This window comes from Syzygium oleosum, unplaced genomic scaffold (genome assembly GCF_021117445.2).
Source record: "Syzygium oleosum isolate NSW1041296 unplaced genomic scaffold, Sole_v2.1 Sole_v2.38, whole genome shotgun sequence".
In the NCBI taxonomy this organism is placed as follows: Eukaryota; Viridiplantae; Streptophyta; class Magnoliopsida; order Myrtales; family Myrtaceae; genus Syzygium; species Syzygium oleosum.
The window spans coordinates 1,714,981-1,734,711 of NW_026607522.1; the positions used below are offsets into that span (position 1 = coordinate 1,714,981).

The window sequence follows — 19,731 nt, forward strand, 5'->3', positions numbered from 1 at the left end:
AGTGTTGAGACCCTAACACGGCCTTTATGCACCCAGGCTCAGGTGCCAGGTCATTAGGCACAAAACACCAAGGCTTTAAGCTCATCCTAGATGGACCCAAACGTGGTCACTAGGGGCCCGAGCCCAACCTCGCAAGGCCAAGCGACGGAGACCTAGTCTTGAATGCTGGGGACCCGGAATCAACATTGGGGTTCTTGTAACCAAGTGTAGAGTTTCGAGTCCAAGCGCCGATACCTAGTCATATATTTGGAAAATATTTTCCGACTTTTTCATAAATGAAATTATTTTCCTAAATTTAAGCACAGGCTTTCTATTGACCGGGAAAACCTTTTCCGTTAACTCATTTTCTTAAGTTAACCAAAAGCTGGAAAATGTTTTTCCGAAATATATTTTCCATGAAAAAAATGGAGCCTAGTCTACCAAACACGAGTTTCTTTTTTTTTCCTTTTTATTTATATTAGAAAGACCAAATTTTCTATTTTTATATATATACGAGCAAATATGAACAAGTGTTGTGGTGTATGCAAATTATTGAGATCTGAAATATTGAGCAAAATTACTTTATTACGTAATATTTGAATCATTATATAATGGAGAAGCCCTTTGATAATAATACACAATACTTATAAATTGTACAAACATGCATATACAGAGAGAGCGATTGAGAGAGGAGTAATTTATAATTTGAATTTTTTCTGAGACTACTAATAAATTGTCTGAATATATATAGAAAGAGAAGAATATTTTTATAATTAATTATTTTAGGACGGTTGTTGTAGGATAGAATATATCTAACTTTTAATATTTGAGCACGCAAGAGATCGACCTAATACCTTAAAAACCCTTCAACTTTAGCTTTTGTCCAAATTTTACTTTTTGTCTCATAAAAAATCTCCAATTTTAGGTCTTGTCCCAATCCTACCCTCAACTTTTTTTTTATCCCATAAAAAACCCTCAATTTTACATTATGTCCCAATTCAACCATAAACTTTTTTTTTGTCCTATGAAAAACCCAAAACTTTAGGTATTGTCCCAATTTTACCCTAAAAATTATACGGTCTCATAAAAAACCATAAACTTTTACTTGAGTCATAAATCTACCTCCATTAACCTTCCATCCAAAATTTCTCATTGACAACCGAGAGATAACAAAACTCTCAAGCAGTTTTCTAAAATTGGTTGAGGCTTATATGTGGTTACCCCTACATCACATGAAGTCACAAACTCTCTAACCGCGAGAGATTGAACATTCTCAAGCATAAGAGATTGACGACCGCAAAATCCATAAGGCGATTTTGACAGAGGGTTAATGAAAAGCAGATTTGAGATTCAAGTAACAGTTGATGATCTTTTTTTAAACGAAAAAAATTATAACGAAATTGAAATTGGACCTAAAGCTGGGATTTTCTAGTTTATGGTATAATTGATACTAGACCTAAAGTTGAGGGATTTTTATGAGACAGCAAAAGTTTATGGTATAATTGGGACTGGACCTAAAGTTTTACGTTTTTTATAGGACAAAAAAGAGGGGAAAAGTGCCAAAAAAGCCATAAACCTTTTGCATTAGTGCCAATTTAGTCCTAAACCTTTTTTTGGTGCCAATTTAGTCTTAAACCTTTTGCATTTGTGCCAATTCAGTCCTAAACCTTTTTTTGGTGCCAATTCAATCCTAAACCTTTTAAATTGGTGCCAATTCAGTCCTAAACCTTTTGTTTTTGTGCCAATTTAGTCCTTCCAGTCAATTTTGACCGGAATTCGCCGACGTGGACGCCTGCCGGCCGGCGGCCGGTCACCGGCGCCGACGTGGCGCCAACGTGGACAACTTTAATAATATTTTAATATTTTTTAAATATTTTTTTCCGGCGACCGGCCAGAGGCTAGAGGCCGGCGAACTCGACCTCGCTGGCCACTAGCGAGGGCGAGCCTCGCCTTGGTTGGGCGAGGCCCGACCTCGCCCGGCCATGGCGAGGGCGAGCCTCACCATGGTCAGGCGAGGCCCGACCTCGCCAGATCTAGCGAGGTCGAGCCTCGCCCAGCAACCTTGCCAGATCCGGCAAGGTCGGGCCTCGCCCTACCATGGTGAGGCTCGCCCTCGCCGCGGCCTTCGGCGAGGGTTCAAGCCTCACCCAGCGACCTCACAAGATCCGGCGAGGTCGGGCGTCGCTAGATCCGGCGAGGCTCGCCCTCACTAGTGGCCGGCGAGGTCGAGCTCGCCGGCCTCTAGCCTCTGGCCGGTCGCCGGATTGGCGATCGGCCAGAGGAAGGAGGGAGAGACAAAAAAAAAAAACAAAATGAAAAAAAACGAAAAAAAATAAAAATTCAAAAAAATATTAAAATATTATTAAAGTTGTCCACGTTGGCACCACGTCGGCGCCGGTGACCGGCCGCCAGGTGTCCACGTCGGCAAATTCCGGTCAAAATTGGCCGGAAGGACTAAATTGACACAAAAACAAAAGGTTTAGGACTGAATTGACACCAATTTAAAAGGTTTAGGACTTAATTGGCACCAAAAAAAGGTTTAGGACTAAATTGGCACCAATGCAAAAGGTTTAGGACTGAATTGGCACCAAAAAAAGGTTTAGGACTGAATTGGCACTAATGCAAAAGGTTTAGGACTTTTTTGGCACTTTTCCCCAAAAAAGAGTTTAGGTTAAAATTGAGACAAAAGCTAAAGTTGGAGGTTTTTTAGGGTATTAGGCCCAAAAGATCAAATAGAATCATTAATTTACGATTTTCCATGGACACATATTTATAAGATACGCAATTAAGGATTTGTTTTTTGGGGGAGGGGGGGGGGGGGGTTATGAATGAGATTCCTTAAAAGTATGAGGTAATTTTTACTTTATATAAATATCTTTTAAAATATCAGAATTGTAATATCAACCTACTTATGATATAATTTCAATTTTTAACTTGAAAAAAAACTTATGTCGCGTTGTCTAAACTTTGCATGGATATTTATTTTTTTTTCCACCGTCAGTTTAAAAAAAAAACTGAGTACTGACCGGTGGGTTTTTTCTTAAAACATGCGAATTTAAGATCAAAACACCTATGCCTCGTGGTGGCAAATGGAAATGAACACGGGTCACAATTTAGGGCCATTTTTATGTAGAAAAGAAAATTGAGAAAATTATACAAAACTCCTGAACTTTGAATATTGTACATGTTTCTCTTGAAACTTTCAACTACTGCACATTACCCCTCCGAACTTTCATTTTGTTACCATCCTCAACTATCTCTTCTATCTTCCGTAAGCATTTTACCTAATGGGGGATTCCATCTCACTTTTTTTTTATTATTAATTTTCTCTTTTACACTTGGCTTCTGTAAAATGAAAATAAAAAAAATAAAGAAAATGGGAAAAATAAATTAACTAAAATATTACTATAAAAATATATCAAAAACAAAATTTATAAATTTATTTTATGAAAATATTAATAGAAGCAATTAGATATTGAAAGGGAGGGAAACACAATTAAGTAAAAAGGAAAAAGGCTTCAATAGCATAAAAGTCGAATAACAAAAATTGGACACTCCTCATAAATATTTTTAAATGGTTAATTAAATGAAAAAATAGATTGATTAGTTAAAGCTACTTAAAAAGATCACCCTGGATTTTGGTAAATCATTTTCTTTCGTGAGTTGAGGATTTCATTTACTTGCATAATTTTTGCACAACATTTTTTTCTATCAATCATTTCTTACATTAATTAACCCTTTGAACATAATCAATATCAATTTTTGTCATTTGACCTTTTTTGTTATTGAGGCATTTTCCCTTTATTTACTTTGTGTTTATTCTTTTTCTTAAAATATTTTATTTAGTTTTATCAAAGTGGCCATATTTATCAAATTTAAAACAATTTTTTATTGTCTAATACTATTATTCATATTTATCTTTTTTTCAGTTATTAGTATGTCAATTATTTAGTTTTTGCCAATTTTCTATGTTTTCATTTTTTTTTTCAAGAGTTAAGGATAAAACAGGGATTTCTTAAAAAAAGATGACATGAAAAATATTCTTTTGCTCCTTAAAAGTCATATGTATTATACATGCTAACGGAAAAAATAACGAAAGTTAACAGTAGTAACAAAATAAAAATATATTGAGATAGAGTAATAGTGAAAATTCGAGGGTAAATACTATGGCTCACTCATCCACACTCGGTTGACCATCGATCTCTTCCGGCACCGACCTCTCTCTCTCTCTCTCTCTCTCTCTCTCTCTCTCTCTCTCTCTCTCTCTCTCTCTCTCTCTCTCTCTCTCTCTCTCTCTCTCTCTCTCTCTCTCTCTCTCTCTCTCTCTCGTGTCATCTTGGGTCCAAAACTCAGCTCGGGGGGCTCGATGCGATCCCGGCCTTGCGTTGGATCTCATATATGGCGCCTTGGTTGGGCCTGAGGTCCAGATGGGTCGGCAAAGGGCAAGCATCGAGGGCCGTCGCCGACCCCTTGCCCGATCAATTCCGGAGAGGGTGGGGGAGGGGGCACCGCGGTGGCGGCAGTCGATTTCACAGTCCATTCAGCAATCACAGTCAAACGGATACAACGCTCCCATCACATATTCAATGGTTCTACTGAACACTAGAGGCACATTGGAATTACTTTTGATCACGAGGTCGCGAATTGTTTTTTCTTTACCAATAACAACAATGGAATTCTTCTTAATATTATTTTTATTTTTATATATTTTCTTCTTCTTCTTCCTTCGTCGTTGTTGTCGTTTTCAATCGATGACAACAATGGATTTTGACGAGGGGAAAGGCGAGGGGATAAGGACAGAAAAGCAAAGAGGATAAGCTTTGGCACAATTTTCATGCGAACTTATTCTGGTAACATATGCGGTGTAGATATCACCTTAGACAACTTGTATAATAGTAGTTATACCAAAATAAGTTTCTTAAATCTTGTTACAAAAACATTCATTTTTAAAAATTTGGACCTTTGGCTTGTACTCTCGATGGAAAAAAAAGAAAGAAAAATTGATCACAACAAAAAAAAAAACTTGTAATTTCTTCTTTCAGATGTCATCATAAATCGATGAAAAAGATTCACTAAGGAAGAGCAATACTATATGTGTGAAAACGAAACTTTTATTTTTGCTAACTAGTCGTCAATTACCAATGGTATATGATTTAATGAACAAACAAATCATACGTTTGTATGAAGTGTCAATCTACATTATATTCAATCTTTTTATTATTATACTATCACTCTATTTAAAAATCCTCTGTAAAATTATACTTTACATCCATAAATTTGCCCACTTTTGCCACTCCTTGCCATTGAAATTTCCTCTGTTTACAGACTGGTAATTGAATAAAATCTTACGTCTGTCTTATTATGAGTATGTGCGAGAATTGAATTTGTTCATGCACGCGCAAATCTAGTCAAATAGGAAAAATACTATAACGATAAAACGTGCAATTAAAACATGGGAGGAAAAAAGGCAATTAAAAGAGACCAAGCCGAGCAAATCGAGCAATTCGAATTGAAGCAACCGGTTCAATTAGTTCAATCTCAGTTCATATTTTTCCTCCAATGTTAGCAGTGACCACCCAACCAAAGAGGCTTATGCCCATATCACAATCTCAGACAGCTTCCCCAGTTACTAGATGTGGCATTTGTCTTTCTGTGACATGAAGTCTTCCTATCTTCTTTTTGCTGTTTTCAGCATTTTGTGAAATGGTTCTGCTTTCTGGGTTGAAAGTGATTAACAACAACATCAAGAATAAAGATTAGTGCAACACAAATCTAAGCATGAAGTTCAGTGCATAACTATTTCTGACAAATGCAGTGACTCAGACACGAAGCACTCAGATCCCCGCCGCGACACTTTGACCTGCGAACTTGAATCTAAGCTTAATGAGTTCGAGAAACCCTCTATTGATCCAGGTTGATCCAGGTCTATCCAATTTCGATATTCTGAGCTGTTATTTATGAACTTATTCGCATCATATTGAGGTATGTCCTTCCAAAATAATTTGGAAATGTGCAGTACATGGAAGGTTTTTTTCCCAGACATAATTGAAGAAGATATGACCTATAAGATTAAAGTAGTTCTGTCTGATCAATGGTAAAGTCTTCCAGAAAGAAGGAAGGGCACTGAAATCTGAGTGGTGGACATGATGGTAGAAATGTCGGACAGAGGAAATGTAGCCCACCTCAGAGCGATCGCCATAATCAACCCTTATCTCCTTTCCCATTGTGAGCAACACCGGCCAGGGCCCTGCAAAAATCATCATTTATGACTGACGATACAGGCATTTTGAAATATATATTGTGTACCACAACTTCAAACTTTAAGTCCGACTCTTTACTACAAGCAATTTTAATCATCAATGTCGTGGCAGCTACCTCATTCAACACAATGGCATGCAACCTTGCTGATACAATAGAATAAATATTGAGCGAACTAACAAAAACAACTTGAATGAGTATTCCAGTGTCAACAGAAGCTGCAAATTGGTCTCATAGCATGCAAGTTTTGAAAATCTTAACTGGTTGTCTTATAGAAATGATAACACTCAGCAAACAACAGAACTTTCTATGAATTATAATCTAATAATATACATTGCCCCTAACTTCTAAAGTTCTAAATGTTCTTTCTCCAATTTGAGCGTTGCTGCCACGAATTACAACATATGCTCAGCCACTTGGGCCAACCTTAGGCGGCGCCCCTGGCAAGGGCGATGGAGGCTGCTAAACTAGGAAATGGACCTTCCTGATCTCTCATTGAACCCATCCAGGTAAGTTCCAATCTGAGGGTTCACCTCAGCAATTCGTTGTGCATTTATAAGAGTCGCAAGATAAAACTCACATAGATGCTTAAGGTGACTACTATCCGCCTAAATGGAAGGAGCATCCAAAGCTTCATTGGTGCCGGAAAAGTAAAGAATTCCTAGAAGTTCTCTCAATTAAGATGCCTCAAAGGAAACTACTGCAAAGTTTTTGCTTGCGGCAGCTATTTTTACGATCACATTCTTTTGCATATAAATACCCCTGTGAGCAACCTTATAGGTGCTTTGCCTTTCTGCCTGAACAAAGAACAAGTTTGCAAGGCCACAACTCTTGTATGCAAACAAATTGGATATTGTCCAACAACACTGCACTCATTTTAAGAGCGAAAACAAGTAGCTTATTCGGACCTATGCCACATACATAGATTGCATTAACCAGAATCAGACTATTACTTGAGAGTCAAGGTCCAGAACAGTGCTATCGAGGCATCTATACAGGTATACGGTAGACGCTTTTTGCATGCAGAATAGGGGTGCTGTGCAGCTGTCATGGGTCTTCAAAAGGAACCAAGACAGGAGCAAAGACATCCTAAGAAATCTGCCCGTGGACTCCACCTCGAGCGACTGCCTGTGGACCCCACCTCAAGGGACCTTCCCTTATTTAGGACAATACAAAGATGAGGCTTTTAAGAAGAAAGGCGGGCTTTTCTTTTAGAGGCATTCCTCCTAGCTCCCAACAGCTTTTCAAGCAGCCACATTTTCTCTTTATTCTTCCTTCCCTAAGTCTAATCACACTTTTTACATGCAATTCGATGCTTCCTTCATCGAAAGAAAGTACTCTTTTATCTGTCCAACTCCCTTCTTTCCCCAAGACCAGGGGCTCTTGGGGGAGTGAGATTTGATGAAAAGAAGACAAGAGGCCAGAGAGATCTCAAATGGTGTGAGAAGCCAGTTTTGGCAGTTCATGGAGACCTCCACATACCAACTGCTTTTAAGGAAAATCACAATAATACTTAGAGACGCTACTTCATATGGACAAGCTCCAAAAAAGAAAGTAGAAGAAGTTCCAAGTTAAAATGGGTGCAATCTTTCCCAGGCAATCTGCCATTTTGAAAATTGTACTCAATGGAAGATCGGCCTTTTGGAATACTAAAATCAGTCTAAACTATAGATAAGTATGTAGACGTCTTATACTGTTTTTAGTATGTAATGTGATCTTTCAGTCGTGAATCAAGCTCATTAGTATGTTATTGTCCTAAAAATAACTAAAAGATGACATTTGATTTCAAGAAACCTGTTTAATATTGCCTAACCCTACAATAATTTAAACATAAGACGTCCAACGTTCCCAAGCTCAACCTATTTGTCCCAGAAATCCAGGGTCCAGGTATCCTTCATCCAGCAGACATTTCTTAAAATTGCAGATACCTCTAAATACATATTCCATTTATCAGTCAAGACTCCTCGATCAAAAGGAAACACCCCCACCATACAGCATCCTCTATGTCTTGAAATTAGCCTATAGTTTGTACCCAAACAAGCTATAGCATCAAGCCATATGGGTATCTTAAGTTGTCCAGGGGACAAAAGAAATAAAAATCCTCTCAAACTTACAGAAAAATCAACTACCCATCTTCTTAGTGCATTGTATATGCCTCAGGAGTCTCCTTCCAACTGCTTTAACAAAGACACATTCAAAATACCATCTAAGGAGACGAACCCCTTTTTTTTTGTCTTGAAAGAAACATGCACCTTTGGGTCATTATGATTTTTTTCTTTTGGCCTTGGCTGGTGGCCTCTAGGGAAGTTAAATATCTAGGCTTGTTTGCCCCTTCTAGGATCAAAGAAAGTGGTTCAAGAAATTGAGATTCTAAACTATACAAGGGAGATATGTTTTTTGATCACGTCTCTGAAGAGACATGCAAGAGATAGTGAATAGCTAAAGAGAAGTATAAATCAATCCCAACAAAAAAAAATATATATAACCACCACCACCAAACAGAACAAATGAAATATGGAAGAGCAAGTCAGAACACAATTGCACAAGAATAATGAGTTCTTGTCGTGTCATACGAGAGATGGTTTATTCAACCAAACCAACTACTGATTAGATCGCATCATGGTATCAATAGACCCAGATATGAATGCACCATAACTCCTAAGCAAGAGCACTCCTCATGTGAAAATTACACAACCTTCTAATTTGGCATAACATTGTTCCCACATAAAAGGTTTCTAAATACTTAGTTACTATGAATACTTTCAACTACTCAAAAGTTCCACTAAACTCACAAGAAGCTGCATATATATTGGGAGACGTAAGATATCAACACAGAGAATTCAATTGAAAAAAAAAAATGGGTTTGCTTTAATTATCAAAGGTAACCAAGAGCACAAGCAACCAAGGGCATGGGCGCTAAACATTAATATATGCGCCCTAAAATTGCAGATGAGTTACTGGGCAATCCTTGAACAAGAAGCAGCTTATTGATGTACGAATTCACAATATTTGGCAACAAATCAGCAGTTGCCTCTGCAGAACAGAGCAGACCAGTAGAATCAATCTACTACCTAGAATTTACCCAATTGACACTCTAGGCAACGGTGCAAACGCTCAACAGCAAACTTTCACTGAAAATCACCCATATCAATATTTTACTGATAAACGGCACGAATGCCTAATGAATGAGCAAAGACCCAGCCAAACAGGGATTATCATCTCTCTTCCAACTCCACTCGTATCACAAACGAAAAAAAAAAGCAATCAGAATCATAAGCAGCTACGCAGAAAATGATCAAACAAATGAAAAAACAAAACTTGACAAAGCACGCATTTGAAGAGGACGATGAATAGATGAGCCACTGGTTCAAAGGTCATGGAGATGCCAAGCGTGGCATTGACCTAGAAACCCAGTTTTTGCACAAATTGAATCGCTGTGAAGAACCCTAAATTGCAACCCAAACAAATCGAACAACCAATCAATACCCAAACATCCACTCCCACTCCCACCGATCAGTAATCGAGCATTCCAATTGGCAGCAAATTGAAAACAATTATCCCCAGAAGGGTACTCACTTCTTGTGCCGCCGGCCCTTCTTGGGCCCCCAGCCCTCGAGCTTGGCGACGGGGCAGCCGCAGCGTGCCCGGAAGAGCAGGACGGCGCGGCCGTTGGGAGGGGCCATCTTGCGGAGCTCGGCGCGGAGGCACTCGTAATCAGGGTTCGACTGGGTAACGCCCTTCCAAGGGAGGCGGTCGATCTCCTTGGAGGAGCCCGATCTCACGCACTCCTCCGTCTGGAGCTGCAAATCGAACTCCATGGCCTTCTTGAGGCCCTTGCAGCCTTGGCGGTCGCAGCGGCGGGACCGGGCGCCGCAGAAGCACTCGAGGAGGGCGACGGCGGCGACGAAGAAGGCGGCGAAGCCGAGGGCGTAGGGGACGACGGGGAGATCGAGGCGGAGGTGGATGGTGGCGGTGGCGGCGGCGGGGTGGGCGAGGAGGAGGGAGAGGGAGTTGAAGATGTAGGAGAAGTAGGAGGAGACGAGGAAGGCGCCGGAGAAGAGGACCAGGACGAGGATGAGGAGGTCGAGGGTGGCTGAGGGGGAGTGGGTGCAGAGGGAGGAGGAGGAGGCGTTGTGCTGCTGGTGGTGGTGGTGGCCGCCGCCGCCGGAGAGGCCGCCGCCGCCGCCGCCGCCGGGGCTCGGCGATTTGTGGTGGTGGTGGTGGTGGTTGGGCTTGGAGGGGTTGAGTGAAGGCATGGCAGTGGGTGCTTGTGAAGAAAGAGGAGAAGCGGAGGAGAGGAGGAGATGGTGCATGTTTAAGAGAGACACAGAAGGCAATATTTTGTTTTTGCTTTTGTTTTTTTTTTCCTTTTTTAAATTAATTTTCTTTGACGGAAAAATGATCCGGATGGTCTTCGAATTTTGATTTAATATGTAATGCGATCCCTGAACTTTTAATTTGTTCAATATGATCTATAAACTTTTGTTCAACTTTCAATATGATCCTAAACTTTAGCCAAATGTCCAGTATGCTTTTAATTTATTTAACATGATTATTGAACTTTAAGTACACGTTCAAACTAGTCTTTCAACCAAAAAAAAAACTAGTCCTTTTTTAATCAATCCTATCTCTAACTCTCCTCACTTTTCTAACTTTTGCTCTACCTCTTGTAGGCGGGAGTCGAACCTCGCACTTGTGATACTAGCATCCTCACTCCCTACCAGCAAGGCCGCATGACTATTGACCTATGAATTTTAGGTACATGTTCAAACTACAATGTTGTTCTTCTATTAATTTAAGTTCAAGGATAACAATTAACATTAAAATCTGAATTTCTAATTTGTTTAATATGGTCTATGAAATTTAGGTACATATTCAAACTGGTCCATGAACTATATGAAAATATTTAATGTTGTCTTTCCATTAATTTAAGTTCGAGAATAACATCGAACATTTTTTAACATGTTTCAAAAGTTCAGGAATCACATTGCACATTAGGTTAAAGTTCATGAATCGCATTACATAATAGACTAAAGATCAGGACCATTTATATCATTATCCCTTCGCCGATTTATTTACTTATGTATTTATTTATTATTGAGGTGTTAGTGCAGCACTGGGCCTTTCTTGTGGGGGGCGTTGGAGTGGAATCTGGGGAAGAAAAAAAAGCGCAAAAGGACCGGTGCGTGAGGGCCACGCGCCGCGGGGGGAGCGTGGGGGAAGGAGTTAGCATTTTGCCTTTTTTAGGGGCCTGTTTTATAAATTCTTTGTTTGCTTGTCCTTTGGGCTTTCTCTCCTTGTTTTTTTCTCATGGGTTAATGAATGAGTACTTAATGATGTCTTTAATAAGATGGAGTTGGAGGGGGAGTTAGGGACTAGAGTGCAAATATCTCTTTCTTCAAGGACTGAGTAGCATCGCCGCGGGGCGGGCGGGGAGACGGACTTAGTATTTTGCTTTTTTCTAGGGGCTCGTTTACAATTATTTATTTTGCTTGTCCTTTGGGCATTCTTCCCTTTTTGTTATGGGTTAATTTGTAGTTAATGATGGTTTTAATGAGGTGGAGTTGGAGGAGAGTAAAGGACTAGGGTGGAAATATTCCTTTCTTCAAGGGCTTAGTAGCATCGTTTTTCGTTTGGTTTGTGTTTCGGAGATTTCACAACCTTTTGTGAACCTCCTTTTTTTCCATTTCATTTTGTCGTTTCGCCTTTAGTCGCCGCGTGCATCGAAGTCTGATTTACTCTCGATTGAGGTCGCTGTAACCGTTTTTCTCATTTGCCGAGGAACCGCCGACATGCTCCGCTCATCTGACGAAAGAAAAGAAAAGACAAGTGGCGCCGATGTAGCATTGAAATAGTGTCACATCAATGCCGCGTTAGCATCAGCCCTCTAAAATGGGAGGGGAAGGGGGAGAAAGGAGCGGGAGTTTCTATGGTTCAATAACGTACCGTTTCCGCCATTGACGCAACTGGCATTTTCTTCTTTTAATCATTTTTGCGATCATATCACAAAGTATTTTAGTATGAAATAACATTATAAAAAATGTTGTAAAACTTTTTGTCTCATAATTATGTTATTTCAAATTGAAGTCTTATTTTAGCATAAAAATTTATTTTACATTGTACGAAAAATTAATCATATTTAAATAAAAAAAATCTTACGTAAATGTATTCACCAATTTGTTAATGTGTATATATTAACGTGTTTAAATATACCTACTTGTGGCAGTTGGCATGAACATTGAGTTACAATATATATTTTTCATAAAATTTATGACACAATTATTTTAGGTGAGACACGATGTCATAGAAATTTTATTGAAATTTCTGTAATTAAAACACGACATGCTAAGGTAGGCTTCGGACATTCATAGTCATGAAGTGATGCACGTCCATAAAAATGTACCCTTCCATAGCTATTTCGGGTATCCGACATGCTATGTGTTAGACAGCCGAAGTCCGAAAAAAGTAAAATTAATATTACGACATTCGGTTTTTGATTACAGTAAATCGTTTTAAACCTTCGTATATAGTCATTAGTAAAAAAAAATCGATTTTACAATATGTTACTTGTATCTACGAATTTATGATTGTTAGTCGTAAACCTTTGTATGTCATCTAAATAATATTCTAATTTCATAACAATCACCTTTTGCTTCATTGAGCTGTGTACGGCAGTCAGAAGCGACTAACTGCAGGCCAGGGTGACTAACTACGGCGGCCAAAAACTTGTCTTAAGTTTTAATGACAAGTTTAAGTGGGTCATAAATGAATCAATTAATAACTTAAATGAATCATAAATGGGTTAGTTATTTAATAAGTGTGAGTGAGTCATAAATGGACAAGTCATTTTTTTTAATTCTTTTTAATTTTCTGATTTTTCATAAATTTTTTCTTTTTTCTTTCTTTTCCTTTTTTTTTCTAGGAAATCCAACAAGGGTTGCCGCCCGGTCACAGGTCTTCGATCTCCGATCGGTTGTCGGTTGTCCCTCGTCGCTGGTTGTTGGTTGTCGCTGGACGCAGTATTAAAAATAGAAAAATAAAAAATATAACATATAACATATAAAATAAAATAAAAATCAGATTTTTTTAAATTATAAAAATTATTCACAGTGTTTTAGCAATATATATTTTTAAAAAATTATAAGAAACAAGTTTTTCTAAATTGGATTTAATATTAAAGTCTTTTAGCAATACGGGTTGGGTTTGGATCGCTATATTTGTACTACATAAATATGGGTCCAAATGGGTCGGTTTCCATATTCGACCCCACCCAAACTCAACCTGACCCACTCGTTTGACACCCCTAGTGGTAGAGAAAATTAGGGTTCTGTTGGTGATTGGGAGTTAGGATTTTGGGGAAGGTTTTGGAGGTTAGCTTTGCACATGAGGGTAGTTTGGTCTTTTTAAAAATGATATTTTGCCCAAAAAAATATGAAGAAGTTTTTCTTAAAATAGAGGATTCAAAGTGGTAAAATTGTAAAACTTGAGAAAGGTTTGATGTATTTTCCCAAAAAAAAAATTTAAATGGGTATGGAGGGAGAGAGGGGAATGGAATTGCAGACATCTACAAAAATTTAGGACTGTGAAATAGAGAGTACTTCGGTTTTTAAGGCATTTGGCCAAAAAACTTACCACTACAGGTTTTTCGCAGTTCTAGTATTTTCGCAACAGTTTCCACAAAATTACTTTTAGTAGCTTTGAAGTGTAATAAATAATAACATTTCTATGATTAGTTTTTGCAATAAAAAAATAAAAATCATGATAATAATGGCATATAAAATGATAATGACAAAAATAATAACAATAATATTAGTTGCAGTAATGATAATGACACTTTCATGTTATTATTGTAATTATATGGATATATATGTTATAGCCATCATTATAATTCTGGTATTATAAAAGTAAATTAAGAATGGCACATTAATTCTAGTCCAATAATGTCATTGGTGTTTTTTCATCATTTCGATAGCCACAACAATCTTGCATCGATTTTTGTCAAACTCATTAAGTATTTATAACCATAACACAACACTTTTAAAATACGTCATACCGGACACACGTGTTTCGACAAAACACAGCTACAGCATAGTTCCAGCACAGTTGCTGCTGTATCAAACAGGCTATAAGCCTTCATGACGAGATGATGGGAGTATTAGCGGTTGTAGAGTTAGGAATCGACCCTGTTTTGTCCGAATTTTGATACCAGGATGGGAATTGACTTACCCTAATATTGATCACCCCTCGTAACTGTAATCATTATTGTCCTTCACTAGTGAATTGGTGTGTAAAATCAAATTATGTGTGTAAACTAGTGATATTATAAATGGTTAATACCGCGAAAAACCCCAAACCGTAAACTGGTATATATGTGACAATTTTACCCTAAACTAATTTTTTAACTACAAAAAAACCTAAATTGGTATAGTTGTGATAAATTTACCCTCTGTTAAATTAAAATAATATCACAAAAAATCATAAACTGATACACTAGTGACAAATGAAGGGTAAAACCCCAAACTGGTACATCCGTCAACTGCCACGTGTGACAGTAAAATTTGACGGAAACTAACGGAGGGTAAAATTGTCACAGATTTATCAATTTAGAGTTTTTCATGATAAAAAATTAAATTTGAGATGAACATGTCATAAGTATACCGATTTGGAATTTTTCGTGGTATTAATTTTTTTTATAAAAGAGGGTAAAAAGTCATATGTATGTGAAAAGGTTTTTTACTTTTGTACCGATTTTCCCCAACAGACTTAATCCCAATTTCTAGAGGTTAGTTTCGAATCCCCGATTCCGCATCCCAAGAGGACGTGTCCCCAAATGCCAAAAGTTTTGCTACTTGAATCAATTTGCAATTTAGAGTCGTATATGACATCTAAATAAAGCACGGGATAAACGTATTGAAAGGACTAAAACTTATCACGAAAGTATAATTAAGTCATAAAATTTTCCAAAAGTATAAAAATCCTAAAACTTATAAAATTGATGCAATCAAGTCATTCCACCCCATCTAATTTGGCTAATAGAAAATGCCGACGTGGCTTTTTTTTTTTCTCTATCCGACGTGGAGCTGACGTGGATAAAACGATGTCGTTTTGATCAAAATCTGATTTTTTATTACAAATTTTATATAAATTATATCGAAAATAGGCAAAATTTTAAAAAATTAAAAAAAGAAAGAAAAAAAAGGAAGAAGCAAGTGAGGGCCCTCGCTGCTGATGCCCTTATCGGGCTAGCGACCCTCGCCGGGCTAGCGACCCTCGCCGACCATTCCCCCACCTTTGCCGGCCCTTCCTGACGATGGTGGAGCGGCGGCGGCGGCAACAAGGGCTTCTGCTTCTTCTTTCCTTTTCTTTTTCTTTTTTTTTGTATTTTTTAAATTTAGCTTATTTTTTTAATTTAATTTAAATAAAATTTGTATTAGAAAATTAGATTTTGACCAAAACGACATTGTCTTAGCCTCATGTTTCATGTTTTAGCCAAGTTGTCACCACATAGGATAGAGAAAATAATAATAAAAAAGCCACGTCAGCATTTTCCATTAGCTAAGTTGGATGGAGTTTAGGAAGAACTTGATTACACCAATTTGGCAAGTTTTAGGACTTAAATGCAATTTTTGAAAGTTTTATTACTCAATTGCACTTTCATGATAAGTTTTAAAACTTCCAGTGCACTTATTCCGCAAAACATTGCGATCGCCTTGTCCTATCTCCATTCATAAACATCACACCTTATCTTACTACTTCAATCGAGAATAAATATTTAACAGTCTATTTGGAGTTGCTTTTACCTTTTACGTTTTGCCTAGCTAACCGCAGAAATTAAGATTAGACATTTGCAATTGTATGTCCTTGGACCTCGAATTGCTTCTATATATAATACCGTATGGTGTTAAAAGTATAGCCGATCTATAGATGATCGACTCTCATGTTGAGTCTAAAAATCCTGTTCAGATCACTCATGATATAATAAGATACTATATTTCTTCATAAAATGTTTAGATTGAGGCAGGCTTAACCAGGCTTATGTGGGCGGACCTAGGCCAAAGAGAGAACACTCTTACCCAAGTTGGTCGAGAATGTGCTTTGGGCCGGCGGGCTCGGGCGGGTCTAACAGGTTTCTGGATCCAAGATTAGGTCAAGTTAAAGGTATTGGTAGACGTAGCACGGGAGAATGAACAGTAATGATTTCAGCAAGAGCAGCTGGACAGACTACTATAAGGCTGCGTTTGGTCGACCGGATAAAAGCCAGGATAGGATATGTTTTATCCTATCCTGTGTTTGGTGGTGGTCCAGGATAGGATAAGGTCGGATATAGACCGGATATAGCCCGGATAAAAAAATCCGACCGGGGGGGTGGGATAGACCTGGATAGGATTTCTAATGTCTATTTTTCGAGAAACCCTACGCTCCACTCGCCGTCATCTTCATCCCCACACCTTGTGCGCTTTCACCAAAAAAATTTCTCTGCTTTTTTTCCTTCACCTACTCCTCCGGACCCGTGAATAGCAAAAAAAAAAAAAAAATTTATCCTATCCGACTTTAAATCTGTAGTCCACCAAACAGTGGATAGGATATGAAGAAATCCCAAGATTTCTTATCCTATCCTATCCAGTTCTATCCTGTTTAGAAATCCGGACGACCAAACGCAGCCTAATAGTCTAATGACTACTATAGTAGTTTTTGGTTAATCAAATTACTTAAAAAGTTATGCCAATTAAATGAATTTGGTTGTTGTCGTAATTCTTGCAAAGGGAGCGAGTTGACTAGTTAATGTAAGATGCTGGCATTGGAGATTTGCAATATAATGACATGCGATTCAATTACAAAATTCCATTATATCCGCATTTTGATTTCGATATGTTAACTATTGAATTACATAAATTATACTAGATGATAATATGTGCTTACTCAACACTTTTCTTTACATTATCGCAACCCTTCCACTTCTAATGCCAACGCTTCTACCATGTAAATGCCTATGTTTGTCATCGCAGCCGTTTTGCTTCGCCTCCCCAAAAGAGAGAGGCAAAGAGTCGTCCCTTGGCTTTTACAGATTGAAAAGGTCACGCAAGCCTCTATATGAAAACATCTGAAGTCAAAAGATTCGAATGTCATGGTCGTCCTCCGTCACCCTATGGGACCATATATTATATTAAGCCCATCACAGCCAATTGGTCAGGCTTTCTGTGGGTGTTGGCTTATTATTTTTCAGTTGACCAAGGAAAACGTCTTGGAGAAAATTTGGTAAAAACAGAAAGATTTTGTAAATTTGAACGACACTTGCTCGACTGGGAATCGTGGATGAGGTGAAATCGAAGGAATAAAGTTCCATTTGTTACCGTCGTGGGTGGATTGAATAGTGATGACTTAAATCGAACATTTTCGTAGCATGAAATCAAAAGATTAGGTTTCATCTATTGCTGCTACGGATGGATGATATAATTACGCCTCAGATCGAACATTTTATAGCATTTTATACAACGGATGCGCCACGTGATAGAGACATGAGATGCAACCAACTTATTAAAAGTGATATGCATACATATATGGCATCATATAGGATATGATTTAAATCACTTGGATAATGGTAATTGGTTGATTACATTACAACCTCACTATTATGCCGTATATTGGTCATATAATAAATTTTCTCCGTATTGGGGTGAAAAATTTGAAAGGGGTTGGAAATTTGAAACTCAAGTAACTCGATATGGTAATTCTGAGACAGTTATACAAATTGTGTCATTTCGAGTCAAGTTTTGCATCTTTTGGGCAAAGAGAAAATTCTGTATTTGAAACACTTCAACTTTCCTGAAGAAGGGAAACTTAAATTATTGATGGAGCACGGTGTTCTTGTTTGTCCAAGTAAACCCACGTGCGATGCATAATAATGGGATAGTTGATATGTTGTGATTGACTTAAATGGACAAAAATGTCATAGTCTAGGAATAATTAAATAGTTTGTCTCAAGAAGAATAAGGAAAGAAAGTCTCCATTGCCTGATTTGGGCTGAAATATTCTCTGATTTGGGCCTTTGTGAACCACGCGGCCTGCCAAGAACAATTTTGGTCAAGTTGGCTACTTTTGGTCCGTTGTAATCCTGCTAGAAAACAAACTACAACCCGATGTTGGTAGTTCAAAACCAAGTTAACCATTCTGTAATTTGTTGGGATCAGTGTATGGAGAAATTTGGAATGATTAGCGTATGCAGAAATTGTAGGGTTCAACAACGAAAAACAACGCAGCGGAATATAGAACCCTAGACAGGATCCATGTGTATATTGAAATCAAAAAGGAATTTCGGTATGTACCTTTTGCAGATCGAAGATAAATCAGCAACTGATTGTGTCTGGATGAGCGCCCCAAGCGTTGCGCCTCTACCGGTATCCACACACACGAACGGAATTCTCCAACGATCCACGTGCTAGCAAAAGATCTTGAAGTTCCTCTTCTTGAACGCCTTTTGATTTTCGATACTCTATCGAAAAACCCTAGCAGGAAACGATTCTCTATCTATTTATACAGCCTCATTATCTAGCGGAATTAAAAGGAGTGGGCCGGGCTATTTGGGCCCGCCAAACCGTCCACCATTCAATCGTACGTTTAATCGTTATCTCATAACGCGTACGACCGCATAGATAATTTAAATAGGAGAATAAATTAAAATCTACTTCTTAAGTAGATCAAGGCGCATAGACAATATTAAGTCCGTTCGCTATTGTGTGCGACCACCAGTAGGTTCACTAAACATTAGCAAGTGTGCCCAAAACTCTTTTGGCCCACAAGTCATAAGCGGTCTCTAGCAATACATTATGACTACCTAAGTATAGTGAAGATCGGTTTTCCGACACAACCTAATCCACAACTAATATTAGAGTATCAACCTTGATTGATTCTTAGGGCAGACCACTAACAGAAATCTGGTCATGGCACGGCCCGCCTCGAAGTGCTTAGCCTTGCCGTGCCTTCGCTACTCTCTCTCTCTCTCTCTCAAAATTTAGTTTATTTCAAATTGCTTTACAAAAATGTTCCAAATACCGATTAGTAAATCCTATTTCTTTAGTTAAAAACACTTGTGGTAACGTGTACCCGGTGGGGAATGTGTCTTGAGTGACAATAGGATTTTCTTATAGATAATGATCACCACCAAAGCTTAAGGGAACACCACCGGCCAAGGATAAAGAATTTCGAGATAGGAAAAGTTCACTGCCAAGGCCTAAAGGAAATCCACCGGCCAAGGACAAATGACTTATTCGTTAAAGAAAAAAAGTAAGAAATTTGCTCACTTAAGGAAACTCTCACTTATATTCGGAAAAATTTTAAATAAGAATCCGAAGTGCTCTCATTTTCTCAAATAAGGGCATGAAGTGGATTTTGTGTCAAATAATGGTATGAAGTGGACTTATGTTTTCAAATAAGAACCTGATGTGGCTATAACATTTTCAAATAGAGGCCTCACCTCGTCGACCGGCCAAATTTTTA

At 38.2% G+C, this 19,731-nt stretch overlaps 1 protein-coding gene across 1 annotated transcript; it reads right to left on the reverse strand.

The window, feature by feature from the left end:
- Nucleotides 1-5,722: 5,722 nt before the first annotated feature.
- Nucleotides 5,723-10,532, reverse strand: LOC130135888 (uncharacterized protein At5g19025-like). Its single transcript, XM_056305713.1, has 2 exons — nucleotides 9,814-10,532; nucleotides 5,723-6,226 (listed from the first exon to the last, which is right to left on the reverse strand). Exons 1-2 carry the CDS (start codon nucleotides 10,491-10,493, stop codon nucleotides 6,181-6,183), a joined length of 726 nt encoding a protein of 241 aa, XP_056161688.1. The 5' UTR covers nucleotides 10,494-10,532; the 3' UTR covers nucleotides 5,723-6,180.
- Nucleotides 10,533-19,731: the final 9,199 nt, after the last annotated feature.

Coding starts and splice junctions, on each gene's coding strand:
- LOC130135888 (XM_056305713.1), bottom strand. CDS start 10,493: ATGCCTTCACTCAACCCCTCCAAGCCCAACCACCACCACCACCACCAC. Junction 6,227..9,813: donor AAGGGCCGGCGGCACAAGAA/GTGAGTACCCTT, acceptor TGATTTTTGCAG/GGCCCTGGCCGGTGTTGCTC.